Source organism: Poecilia formosa, unplaced genomic scaffold, assembly GCF_000485575.1.
Source record: "Poecilia formosa unplaced genomic scaffold, Poecilia_formosa-5.1.2 Scaffold303, whole genome shotgun sequence".
Classification (NCBI taxonomy): Eukaryota; Metazoa; Chordata; class Actinopteri; order Cyprinodontiformes; family Poeciliidae; genus Poecilia; species Poecilia formosa.
The window spans coordinates 740,594-753,778 of NW_006800242.1; the positions used below are offsets into that span (position 1 = coordinate 740,594).

The 13,185-nt window shown below is 37.6% G+C and overlaps 1 protein-coding gene across 2 annotated transcripts in view; it reads right to left on the bottom strand.

The window, feature by feature from the left end:
* Nucleotides 1–9,549, bottom strand: part of cplx1 (complexin 1) — a 55,562-nt gene extending 46,013 nt beyond the window's left edge. The window contains exons 1-2 of one of the 2 annotated variants that reach the window (XM_007572558.2): nt 9,257–9,549; nt 8,462–8,579 (exon numbers count right to left, since the gene is read on the bottom strand). In XM_007572558.2, the coding sequence (XP_007572620.1) occupies nt 8,462–8,492 (31 nt within the window). In that variant the 5' untranslated portion in view covers nt 8,493–8,579; nt 9,257–9,549. Of the gene's footprint in view, nt 1–8,461; nt 8,580–8,669; nt 8,849–9,256 lie in introns of those variants that run through there. The other variant, XM_016660934.1, reaches the window with a different exon arrangement.
* Nucleotides 9,550–13,185: the final 3,636 nt, after the last annotated feature.

Below are 13,185 nucleotides of genomic sequence, written 5' to 3' on the forward strand. Positions count from 1 at the left end.
AATTCTGACTTTAATCTGACTTTAATCTCACAGATAAACAAATCTGACTTTAATCTCACAGATAAACAAATAATTCTGACTTTGATCTGACTTTAATCTCACAGATAAACACAAAATTCTGACTTTAAACTCAAAATTCTCACAATTTTGAGAATAAAATAAGAATTAGTTTATTTCTCAGTTCTTTTCTACACTTTACTTAATCATAAATGTATTTAAAAATTTGGAAGAGCAGATCAAGTTTTTGATGCATAAAAAAGTTAAATATTCTGTAAATGAGGAAGTAAACAACCCATTCACCAGGGTTGCTGGGAAGGTCAAACAAGAGTTGTGTATCTCCATATAGCCACGTATCCTCCAGGGTTCTTCAGCTAATCCTAATTAATCCTTGAGGATAATAATGTGCTATCTCCTAAGTGACCACACAACCACAGCACAGGGAGTTCTGCTCCGCTTTTTCACGGCTGCACTATCAATATTAGTCACGGCACTTCACAATTAATGCATGGATCTAACATCACAGTGTCTCTTGTTATTACACACAAACATGACCCATTACACCCACAGTGCTTTAACAAATGTGTATTTGTGTGACTAATTGTGCCAGCAGCTACTTTTATGTTCGACAGGCTCCATATTGTCACCAAATGAGCTTGTGAATCCCTTCACAGAAGACACTCGGCTTGTTCATAAACAGACGTTACAACAAATTTAAATATGCAAAAACTTTTCATCAAAAGAGATGGTTTTGCTGTTGAGCAGCAAATCTTGTAACGTCCTCCAGTGTGATTATTTTCCTGCAGAATGGACGAGTTTATATTTAGAAGTCATTGTTTTTTTAATGACCTGAGACATTTTGGATGGAAGCAATTAGTTGTAAATATTGTAAATATGTTGTGGGTCTAGTTTAGTTGGAAAATCAAATTTATTAAGGTTGGTTGGAGCTCATGCCTGAAAAGATGTTAGTATAATCCGATATCATCCAGTTCTAATGAATTCATTTTTTTCTCAAGCTAAACCTGAAGATGCAACAAGAAGGCCTGGGCTGCAGACCCAATTGGAGATGGATATGGATTGATTTTTGTGACCTTTACAGGCACACACACCACTTAAAGTTTAATCTCTGTTTCTGTTTGTTGCATAGTTATTGCTGAAGTACAGATCAATACTAAATACATGCTGGGTCAACAAGATATTGGATGGTCTACATGTTTTCCATTCACAGGAAATCCATCAGAGGAACGTAATGGATTCTGGGGTATGGATGATGTTTGTGGTTTCTAAGACACATTGAAATCCCAGTTTGGCTCAAACATTCACCACCACAGTTAGGCGAATGTTTGACTCCAGTGGATCACTGTGCTTTCTAAGCAGCTGGATCAAGGTTGCAACCTAAACCAAGATCATTTGGGGTCCAGTTTTTACATACATTTTTTTAATATATAAAATAGGGTCATTAATTATGACAGGCTAGAAATACATACAATTTTTAATACTTCTTCAATTCTGTCAGATCAAAGATTTAAGGCTTACTGTATCCTGATTATTATTTTGTGACTACAGTAGCAACAAAATCAGTCCAGTTGCACCAATACATTAAGATAAGTTCTACTTTGATTATTAAATTATTTTCTGTATATTTCATTAGTTTAATAAACACTCAATAGGTATGCTAAAAGAAATATCAACCAGTAAAAACCCTGCAACTTATAGGATGATTATTTTTATTAAAGTTCTCCCGTCTGCATTTTGGACTTCTTTAAGATCTCTGCATTTATTAAAAAAATAAAACTTATTCACAATAGTTTTTAACTTTAAGCCATAAAGTGATGCCAGCAGCAGGAAAAAGACAGTTTGAAGCTCAGCATCCATTTGAGTGAAACATACTATCATCTGCATAAAGACACACTTTGCCTGAACACATTAGATCATTGTATTTTTTAAATTAAATTATAAAATAAATCTTTAGGGAATTTCTTTAGTATCTTCAGAATTATTAATAAATTATTGATTTAAAACAAGCTCCCATTTCTTTCTGAAAAGTTACTTCTCAGCTAGTTTTGTCTTATTTCAAGTGTACTAAGACATATGTACTATAAACTCGACATACACACTTGGAAATGTTTTGTGTTTTGCAGTGCATGGTTCTCCATCTTTGCTACATTTGGTTCTTTGCTTCTTTTTTTTGGTCACATATGCAAACTCAGAAGCTTTATTTCCTGCTACTTCAGACTGCAATCATAATTGTTTGAAATAAAACATTGTAGGCTTTAAAGTCTGTAAATACGTCTGCCAATTCTAAATCCTTGTAGTACAAGCCATAAAACGTAAAATGAAGCTCCAATAAACAGGATTTTTGTTGGCATATAAATGAAGTGTTTACATCTTTCCTAACTTTATATTCATCAGACCCATATTGGGTATTTTCTACAGTAAATAGTGTTTTGTATTTCCCAGAGTGAAGTTTCTTTCCTTCAGGGATTGTTTATATGTTTGCCCAGTGGTTGTGTGTAAATGGCTCAGCTGCAGGCTGCTATATCTGCACTGTTGTGGTGCTTTTTCCCCTCCTGTGGTTTTCAGCAGGGTGGGAGGTCTGTCGCATCCCACTGATTGTGATTCCCAGCGTGCGTCTGTGTGTTTGGGTTTGTTTATCAGTATGTCAGGAAGTTTGAAATTTGATGCCTTTGTACTGTGAGTGTGAGCGTGTGTGTATGGCCTGCCAGAGATGTGTGCTTCTCTGTATTTGTGTTTGCATCACTCAAACAACACACATACACACACACACACCCCAACACTTTATCATCTAATGCCAGGTAAACTCAACTACTAAGGTCCATCCAGTCCCTCATCCTGTCACACACAGCTCTCTTTCTAACTCTCCATCCATCTCTCGTCACACACAAGCAGACACCAAATAACGGCTGCACACACAACCGCAACCTCCCCTGTGGCTACCTGATTGAGGTTTTCTCGCCTCAACCTTTAAATTTACTGTAATAGTAGAACGAGCAAGGTAGGGAAGAAAGGGAATGATAGCTAAACTGAAGGATGGGAAAACAAAGGGGAAGAGAGGGAGAGTGATGAAGTGAAAGAAGACAGAGTTAAGGAAGTGTGGTAAGAGGGAAGGAGGAAGAGTGACAGAGGTGGCAACCCAGGGGAGAGGAAAGGTGAGGAAAAAAACGGCAGAGAGTTTGGCGGAAAGAGTATTAGAGAAGGAGAAACTCAAAGAAAACATCTCCCATTAAAGTGCGATTACAGCCTCTGCTGGTCTAGACTTTACAACCTCAGCCTTCAGCCACTGATGATATAACAACCCATTTTAAAGATCAATTTGTCACTTTTCATCTCCTCCTACACCTCATTTTCCTCCGTCCTCCACTACAGGGAAGACAGGACTGGATGGTGGCTCACTATTTACCATCATTTTGGATGAAGTCATCTGTTATAAATCTAATGCGCGACCATTTCTTTCTTTCTCATTCTCTGAAGCCCTCAAACAAACACAGACATACTCTGCATCAATGAATAATCCTTTCTTTGTTTGCAGTCAGGGAGGCAATTCCCCTAAATGTCACCGATGAACTATGGTCAAAGTCCAGGAAGCCCTAAACCAATTTACGAAAGGCTCCACATCAGTTTTATTCTGCCCTAAAGCCATAGTTGCTCATGATAACAATCTAATTTTTCTACTTTTGGGGTCACACAGTTTTTTCATTCAAAGCCCAAGCAATAATGTATGTAATGTGTTACAAAGCAGTGTACATCTATAAAGTGGAAGCAAAATGATGATTTTTACAAATAGTATATTGTAAAATTGTATTAATTCCTCCTGAATCAGTAATTAGTGAAGCTTCACCTCAATGCTGCTGCATATTTTTGGCGAGATGCCTCTACCAGTTTGCACATTTACAAATTTACATTGAGCTATATTTCTCTCTCCTTGTTGTAAAAGAGGCATAGCCACAGGATGATACTGCCACCACTTTGTTACACTGTGGGCATTTTCTGTTTAAAATGCCTTGTTTTCCACCACACAATAAAGGTGTCTCTATTATAAATGTGTGTTCAAATCTTTGTCAATGTCGAAAAACACAATTTTGCAATTGCTGTGTTTAAAGAAGAAACACAATAAATCGAATAAGTTTGTTCACACAATATGTTCTTTAAAAACATGGCGCGGTATTAATCATTTTGTAAGGCACTGATTGATTTGTTATGTATTTTATATCTCCACTTTAAATCCAATCGGTTCTGACAGCATTGTAGCTGTCAACACTGATTGGTTAAACCTTTATATTTTAGAACATTTTAGAACATGTTTGTTGAGTAGCACTGATATGTTAGAGGCAAATGAACAATATTTGGATCCCAAGATTTCAGCTATAAATAGATTTACAACATCAAATAGAAAATTTAACGTTTTTACTCTTAGTATTTTATTTTTTTTATTCCTGGCATATGAAAGGTTTTCAAGCAAACCAGAGCTTAAGTGAGAAAAATATTTGGGTGGATCAGGACTGCAAAATGTTTGAATTTGAGACAATGGACCTCTGCAAAGTTATTCCCATAAAAACAACATTTTAATGACTGTCTTTACTCTGACAAAAACTGGAGCAGAAATAATTGACTTACTCAAAAGGAAACAAGATTTGCCAGTTTGAACAGGTGCAAACCGGTAATGTTAAAGTGCTTGAGATGTTTATCGAGATCAGATTGTACCCAGGTCTTACTGAGGAGAAGACTCATTAAACCTGACAAGGAACTACATTCATGATGGGCCTGTGAGTTTTTAATAATGAGATTACTTTCTCCAGGAAGCACTGAGACAGCTGGACCAGACTGACTACTTCAGTGACATCGACTGGCAGGAATTATCCCTGATAGTTACACCGCCGTCTTTTCACTGCACCTTCTCCATCAAGATGCAATCATTAAGAGCAACTTCTAACACTACCGATGTAGCCAATAAGCTCTTCTCATTTTTAGTCAAGCATCTGCAGTTATTTCACGATAACATAGTTGTGATTTTTTTTTTTTTAGGTGCAGCAAACTCTGTAAACTTATAACTTTATTCCTGTAATTATATTACGTTTTTTATTATTATTATTTTATTTTAGTGTTTTAGCTGCAGTAACACTAAATTATTTTTTGTAAAAAACAAAAACAAATTCATAGTAAAATTAGGCTCCAAATATCTTTAAAGTGTTTTCCAGGATGTAAATCCTCAAGACAAGAAATACCACCATGTTTTAACATAACCAGGCTCATATTATAGACATAGCCCTTGGCATAAATAGGCTTTATTGAAGCAGTGCATTGGAAGATACATTCCACCTTGATTGCAGCACCAAATAGAAATTGAGAAAGATGTGATTTTGTATTCATGGTAAATAGTCAACTTACTCTAACTAACAAAGTTTTTGACAATTTTTGCAGCATAAACAGCCCAAAAATGTCTGGTCTACAAAGGTGAAGGGGTCATGGCAACAGATGCGTGCTCCTTTGATGCGTGCTGAGTCGACCTTTCTCATCACTGAATGAAAAACGCAGAAAAAAAATGTAGATGTCTAAATTGGAGCAGATGGAGTGTGAGTATCTCCTCGCCGTGCACAGAGAGAAAGAATTTAGATGATAGCCCACAGCTAATCCACTACACACCGAAAACTCATTACTGTTTAAGAAGGTAGCATAAAAACTTGCTCCCCAGGTTGGAAAGAATTACCGTTCTGAAGGTGAAGACCTTGGCACAAGCTGCATAATTTTCCCCACGTGTGAAATTTCTTTTGTGCACAAGTCAGCGGCTTTGACTCGTCTTTAATGATGGAAAGTTGACTGGTGGGGGAACCTGCTGCTTCTCGGATACCCACTAAGGAACCAACAGGCAGTTAAACAACATGATGCACGCCGAGCAGAGAGAGCAGCAACTTCAACTTAGCTGAATTGAGCTTCAGCTCCTTTCACTGTAGCCGATGACAACATTTTTTTTTTTATCTGCAAGTCACTAACACAAACCTGCCAACAACAGCTGTCTAAAGCCTTGGAGATAAGCAATAGCATACCATTCACTAATGCAAAACAGGAAGGCAAAACTTAACATTCAGGAGATATTTCAGTAAAAAAGGCTTTTCAAATTGTCATGTAATTGTGAAAATTAGGTTGTTGTATCTTTTTGAAAGCAGACAACAGGATAAAACTGCTGTTTTCAATACCAGATTAATTTTAACATTTTGTTAAAAGTATGGACATTACAAGTGCATGCAGCTTCTTTCTAATCCAGTATCATACACGACCAGCGTTTAAACTCGAAAGGAAGTTAAATTTTTGTGATTTAATACATATCCGCAGAGAAGACGTCTGGGCCAGCTGCGGCGCCTCTTTGCTGCTCCAGAGCCCAATGGGGAACTCCTTCAAATTTCCCTAATGCCCCTGTGTCAAAGCCACATCAAACTGTGGCTTCAAAAAAACAGCTGCTTTACTCTTTCTGACTTCTCATGAGAAGAAAATTTTCAAGCTATTTGAAATATTTTGGAGTAATAACTGAAAAGGGCTTCAGTTTGGAAGATGGTGGAGTTGCAGTGCCTTGCAAAAGTGTTCAAGCACATTCATTGTTTTTACAATTGTAATGCATTTCATTGGGATTTTATGTGATGGATTAACCCAATGTAAAGTTTCAAAGTTTTTCAGAATGGAAATTAAGTAATCAGTGGTATTTGGTGCAACAACTTGCTTTAATCTCCATATAGAGACCATCTGTTTGCCATTTGCTTTCAGCCCAGAAAGTCTTCAGAGATTTGTCAGGAAAAAGCTTCATAATGAACAATGAACAGTGCAGATAAAGTTAAGGAGAAATTTAAAGCAGCACCACAAGTTTTACAAACTTTGAATGTATCACAGATCAGTAGTCAATCCATCATCTGCAAATAGAGAGAGCCAATGACTCTGGAGGAGATGTAGAGATCTAAAGCTCAGGTATGTGAATTTGCCGACATGCCAGCATTTAGTTGTGAACTCCACAAATCTGAGTTTTATGAGAAAGTAGCAAAAGGAAATACAAGGATGAAAGAAAACCATAAAAATCAGTGAATGCACTTTGTTATGTTACCACAAACATGTCAAAGATTGTCTTTTTGTGAGATGAAACTGAAATTGAAGCTTTTGGGCTACAGAAAAGACACCGTGTGTTGCAGAAAAACAAAACTGCACATCAGATCAAACATTTTTGTGCTTCATGGTAGTGGCAGTATAATGCTGTGGGACTGCTTTTCTTCAACAGGGACAGGGAAGATGAAAATGGGTCTAGAGATGGAAATTAGCCACTTGACTACAATCTCATGCATTTACATGTAAATGTTCATATCGTCCCATTTTTCAAAAAAAAACAAACAAAAAAAACTGAGCTTAAATTAGACCACATCAATTGAGCCAAATACAGGCAATCCCAGAAGAGGTGTTTTACTTTTTGCAGAAATACAACCCTAAACACAGAAAGAGATACAATAGGATTCACATCTAATAGTATTTTCATTATAATGATTCAGTCAATGTCTTGACCTAAAGCCAATTAAGACTCTTTTGGAAAGACTTGAAAATTGATCTTCACACTCTTCATCCAATTTGACTGAAATTTAGTTATTTGTCACAGAAAAATTGGAAAAAATGTTCTAGACACATAAAGCTGGCAGAGGCATACCACAAAAAACTCACTGAAAAATATCAACCCTGTCAGATGTATTCCCTAAATCCACTTAACATCATTTTCTGTTGTTCTGTCACATAAAAGCTCAAACCACATTGACATGTTTGGTATGAATAGTTGTATTAGTAATATGCAACAGAAACAGTTTTTCTGGAGCCTTTTTGCCTAAACTCGTAGTAAACTGCAAAGAAGATTGGCTTTTCAGATGACAAGTGGGTTGCATTTTCTCCAAACAAACAGTCACCCTGCTGAGACTCTTGCTCCTTTGTGAAAACCTCTTAAAGTCCTTTCACTTTCCACTGCGTCATCCGCATATTCACACAAGAGAAGCAGTTTATATTCCTTCAAAATCCATTAATCTGTTATGAGAATCTCGTGTCCGGGGACTCGCTGCAGCACAAGCAATTAGGAACTCATTCACATTCTTGAATGCTGGAATGAAATTATTGAAGATTAGATTCTGTCTCGATTAACGCCCCCATCGCCGTCTCCTCCTCCTTCAGAGCGAAAGTGTTCACTCAGCATAGAGGGACGAGAGTCACTGCGGCGTCCAGTCAAGACGCACACAGCAGTAATGATGAGACTGTATAGAGCTGCTTCATGAAACACAGAATGGCCACAATGGTTCAGCAACCACAATGGAGAAAGCTCAGGGGCCCCAGGGGCCAAACATGTCTCACGGATCAAGCAGAAGTGGCAAAATAATATATATATATCCAAAAACAATGTATGAAATGAATACCCTTTGAAAAGGTTGGAACTTACCCCCCAACGCTTGTTTCATAACGAAATTCATGATGATGGCTTTGGGTTCCTTGTCTTCCTTGTCTGATCGATGTTACATTCAATTTTTGCACAAAAGTAGAATCCTGCGTTTCCAGATCTAAAAGCAACAACAAAAATAACAATCAGGCTTATTACCAGTTCATGGAAACGTTTTTTCTTTCAAAAATATGTAATTGATATTTCTGACCTCGGATAGTGAAAAAAAAACAAACAGTTTTTGTAACTGGGCTTTAGAGAGCCTTCGTTCGTTGCGCAAATTGAAGGACACGAAGGTCAATTATTCAACAGCATCCTGAATCAGCTGTTATCATGGCTTAATTGTTAATCTTATTTAAAATGTTGTTGAAGCTTCGTTCGGGTTATCACTTCCAATTAGACGAGTTTTAATGAGGCTCCACAGGACGGTCCGTTGTCACGCATGTGGACTAAACCACTCCTGTGTATTTAACAGGATCATGTGGTAAAACTTTCCATCTTCCATTGGAGGGACCCTGGACACAGCCATCCCACTCCGGGAAGAATAGCTGCTCCTAAACCACGTTAATCAGGCAATATATATTTTTAAGAAATCATACCTGGTGCATGCATTCATTCAAAAAAAACATCCTGCAAATTCGCTCTCAGAATCAACATTGCAAGACACGCAGTTGGCGTAAAAGCACACATGCACTTCCTTGTACGATCAGAGTGGTTTCAGCACCAGCTCTACCCGGATAGCTCCACATGCAAAGCCGCCTATCAGCGCTGAAGCAGCTGCATCAAACATCGCTTTACCTCCGTCAGACAGGTTACGGTCCACCTCAGTGAGCGGGGATCACAGAGCGGGGATCAGGCTGCAACACCAGCGAAGTTCTCCTGCAGCAGGCGGCAGCGGCGCGGGCTAATGACTGCTCGTCCCTTGCATCTCCGGCTCCAGGGGCTCGGGAAAAAAAAAAAAAAGAAAAAAGAAAAAAGGACGTCCTTGGTGCTTCCTCCTGCTCTCCGATTCGTCTGCACACACACTCACAAAAACACACGTAGGAAGAGAGAGAGGAGAGGAGGAGGAAGAAGTGGAGTGGAGGGGAGTGGAGGTGGTGGTGGTTTGCAGCCGTTTACACCGTGATGGGACCGTATCACATGCAGAGAGAAGCGTCCCACCATCGTCCTCCTGACCGACACAGAGAGATCAATTATTCACCCCGGAGGCAGGCTGCCTGCTTCATTTCTGCAGCGAGAAGATGCAATCGGTTTATAGGCCACCTTTAAAATGCAGACTGTGGGAGAACATGTTGGCGTCTCTTGCTTTTTCAGTGCGTCTATTCGATTCGCTCCCAGCTGGAGCTACTAAAGAAAAAATACACAATGTTCCAGTTGGGTGTCTTTAATGTTGCAATGAAGAGATCTGCTGTGTTAGTGCTGTTTTATACCATTCGGTGTTAAATTCAGATTACATCCCATAGCGCCATATTCGGGAAAGACAGAGAAAAAAAATAACATTTTCTGTCAGATTCACCTAAAAAGAGGCATTCAGGACTCCCAACGTTCTTACACAAAAAAGGAACAAGGAGGATTTGACCACTAATAAAGAAGTCATCATTTAGACCTAATTATCCAAACACCATTATATAACCCTCTGCACTTTGTACATGAGTATAGTCACAGCTAAAAACATGCATGTAGGGAGATATCAGAAAACATACTCTAAATAAGTAGAGTTTCTAATGTTTTCCAGAAAGGTGACCCTAGTCTTTCAACTATTTTGACCTTGTACAGGTCCTACATAAGAGCTAACCAAGTCCCAACAAGATCCTGTGGTTACATACACTTCTACTCATATTTTTAAATGCACACTTCATTGGAAAGGACACATTAGCATTGTTTCTTTCCAGTATGCAGAATACAACTTCAATTACTTTGTTTTTAAAAAGCAAAGTAATTGATTTTTTTTCATGATTCTCTGTAATTCATAGAGTCAGAATTATGTGTTATGATATTTTATAGAACAATCCCATAACTGTTACCTTTACTTCTAAATTTTGACATCATAATTTAAGGCCTTGAAATTGGCCCTCGGATTCTTAAAAAAAATCTCATCTTCAGGAAGTTATCAGAACAGCGCTCCTCTATTGTCCCTTTAAAAATATTTTAGCACTGAGAAGTACCTCAGCATATGTTGGCTAATTGCTGCTGGCTAGTCTAAAGGAGATAGTTTTGCAAGTGTTGCACTGGGAGGCAGAAGCTTGGAAAGTTAAAAACTGCTGGTCTGAGGGGGAGGTGTGTCTCGATGATGGCACTAAGTCCAACCAGATGGTTTGCACAGATGAATGGTTGCCATGGAGATTAAATAATTTGTCAAACATGTATGTTTTTGATGAGGGAGCATGTAACATGACAAAGCTCAAAAGAGTAAATTTTTCACAACACTGCTCCTTTAAACATAATGCTTCAAATATGTGCAGCCCAGTGGTAAACTGAGGTTACTGCAATGACTGTATGATAAGGTTAATAGAAATCTTACATAGTACAAGATAAGACACAAATATATTAAAAGTAAATGTTTATTTACTAATGCATAACATTGTTGACAGCTATGGATTTCACATTATTGTTTCTAAAAGAAATACAGTAGTATTTTCCTTTACTTTAATATTTAAATAATATAAAGGGTAAAGATAGCTATGAAGTAATTAGCTTACTTGGTAATTAAAATGTTATTGTTTGTAAATCAACTAAGAGCATTCTTTCATGTAAATATTGCAATTGAAAGAAGTATTAGTGTGACGTAAGCTGTGTATTTGATTTGGCTTTGCCATTTGATTGGTCACTGAGACAGTCCGTCCAGTGCGTGACTTGTGATTGGTCGAGAGGAGACGCGAAGGGAAGAAGGAGAGGAGAACCGTGATGGTGGTAAACGGAAGGTGAGACGTGCGGACAAGAAGTAAAAAAATACAGACTTAAGGGAGAGAAAACCGGACAAAAGCACGGGAGAGGACAAAATTCGGGAGAAGTTGGAGGAGCTTGGTTGACGCGAGATGGACGGGACGAGAGGAGACAGACGCAAGTAGTCCTGACAAGCTTTGAGCTGAGCTAAGTGAGCTAGCCGCTTTAGCTCCACGTATTCTGCTGCGTTCAATGGAAGTTGGGAGGAGAGGATGAGTTAATTGCAACGCTCTCAATGTTTTTTCTTCGTGAATTACAACGCTCTCAATGTTTTCCTCGTGAATTGCAACGCTCTCAATGTTTTCTTCTGGGATTTCAACTCGCTTTTTGTAACAGGCCTGCAACTTTTTTCTACTCTCTTGGAGGTCGTGAGTAAAAACTGACTTTGTTACATTTGTTTAGGACTGTATATTAATGTTATATTTCTTGTTGTACCCTGGTTGAAGGGAAAAGGTGGCCATTGATATTGTATTTGTTATTTGGTTCTTTAAATCTTAAGAGTTTTTCGGCTTTGAAGTTCATCGTGGTGACTAAATAATTAGATTCCTGTCACTTTAGTTTAATAAAGGCAGGCTGAATAATTTTGCCTGAAATTCTATTGAATTGTTAACTTCTGAGTAAAAAGCTGAAAAGCATTTTTGAATTTATTGAATCAAATTGTTTAATCATGACACATCCTTGTCTCATTCAGGACATGTATAAAACATTTAAAAAATATTTATTCTAATATGAGGTTTTTTGATAGTTAATATTCCACAGACCTGTGTCTAAATTCTACCTCTGGTCACAAAGAACAACACTTTCTTTGCAGATTCTTGAAAAAGTTTTAAGCTGAAGTAACTCATCTGTCCAAGCTCTGTTATTTGTGAATTTAGTTCACACTTGCACCACAAAACTGACCTACAATAATAACTGTGGAAACTCCACTTGATAAAGGAGCAACAGTACCATGACCTCACTTTTTCCTAAGTGTGTTGAGGTTGTGAGGACAGCGTGGAAGAGCTGAAGCAAACACACATAGTCACAGACATTCACGTCATGCACATACACAATTTCAATTAGGCACCAGATTCACCCTCTGACACTGAAAACTTCAAAAAAAAAAAAGAAATTAAAGTACTTTTATTAAGCAAAAGGAAATTGCACATTTAAAAGTAAATGTTTTCATTTGAATCACCTGTGGTGCACAATTATTTGTTTTCTCTTGAAATCTATTTAAAGTAAAAGTATTCAATTGGATACTTAATCTTTTTTTCATTTTAAGTGTTTATAGGAATATCTAATGAATTTAATCAGCTAAACTTAATGTAAATTAGAAAAATGCAGTAAGACCAATTACATCTATAAGGCAGACTATTTCTAAGGTATCTATTTACCTGTTTTGTTTTATTTTATCACAGTTGAAGATAATGTTATTAACCTAGTATAGATATACATTTATTGAGTTTGGGGAGCCTTGTTGACTCTATGAAAAAGGCTGCCTAAAACACTGCCATGCTGAGCCCTTTAAGGGGCAGAGTTTAGATTACCTGTGAGCAGCATGCAGATGAAGAAAGGGAGAGAAGGAAAAAAGGAGCTGTAAAGTTCTAATGTTCACATTATGTATCATATAACTTGCTGTCTGCAGTTTGTTGTCACCTTCCTTTGATGGCTGTGTGTGGAAATGCAAGTAAGTAATGTTAGAAGTTAAGGATATTGTTTATTTAGCTGAATATTTCAGTTTTGACTCCAATTATCTTGACACTTACTGCGTCCAGTTAGTCGTGGTACGACACAATGACAAG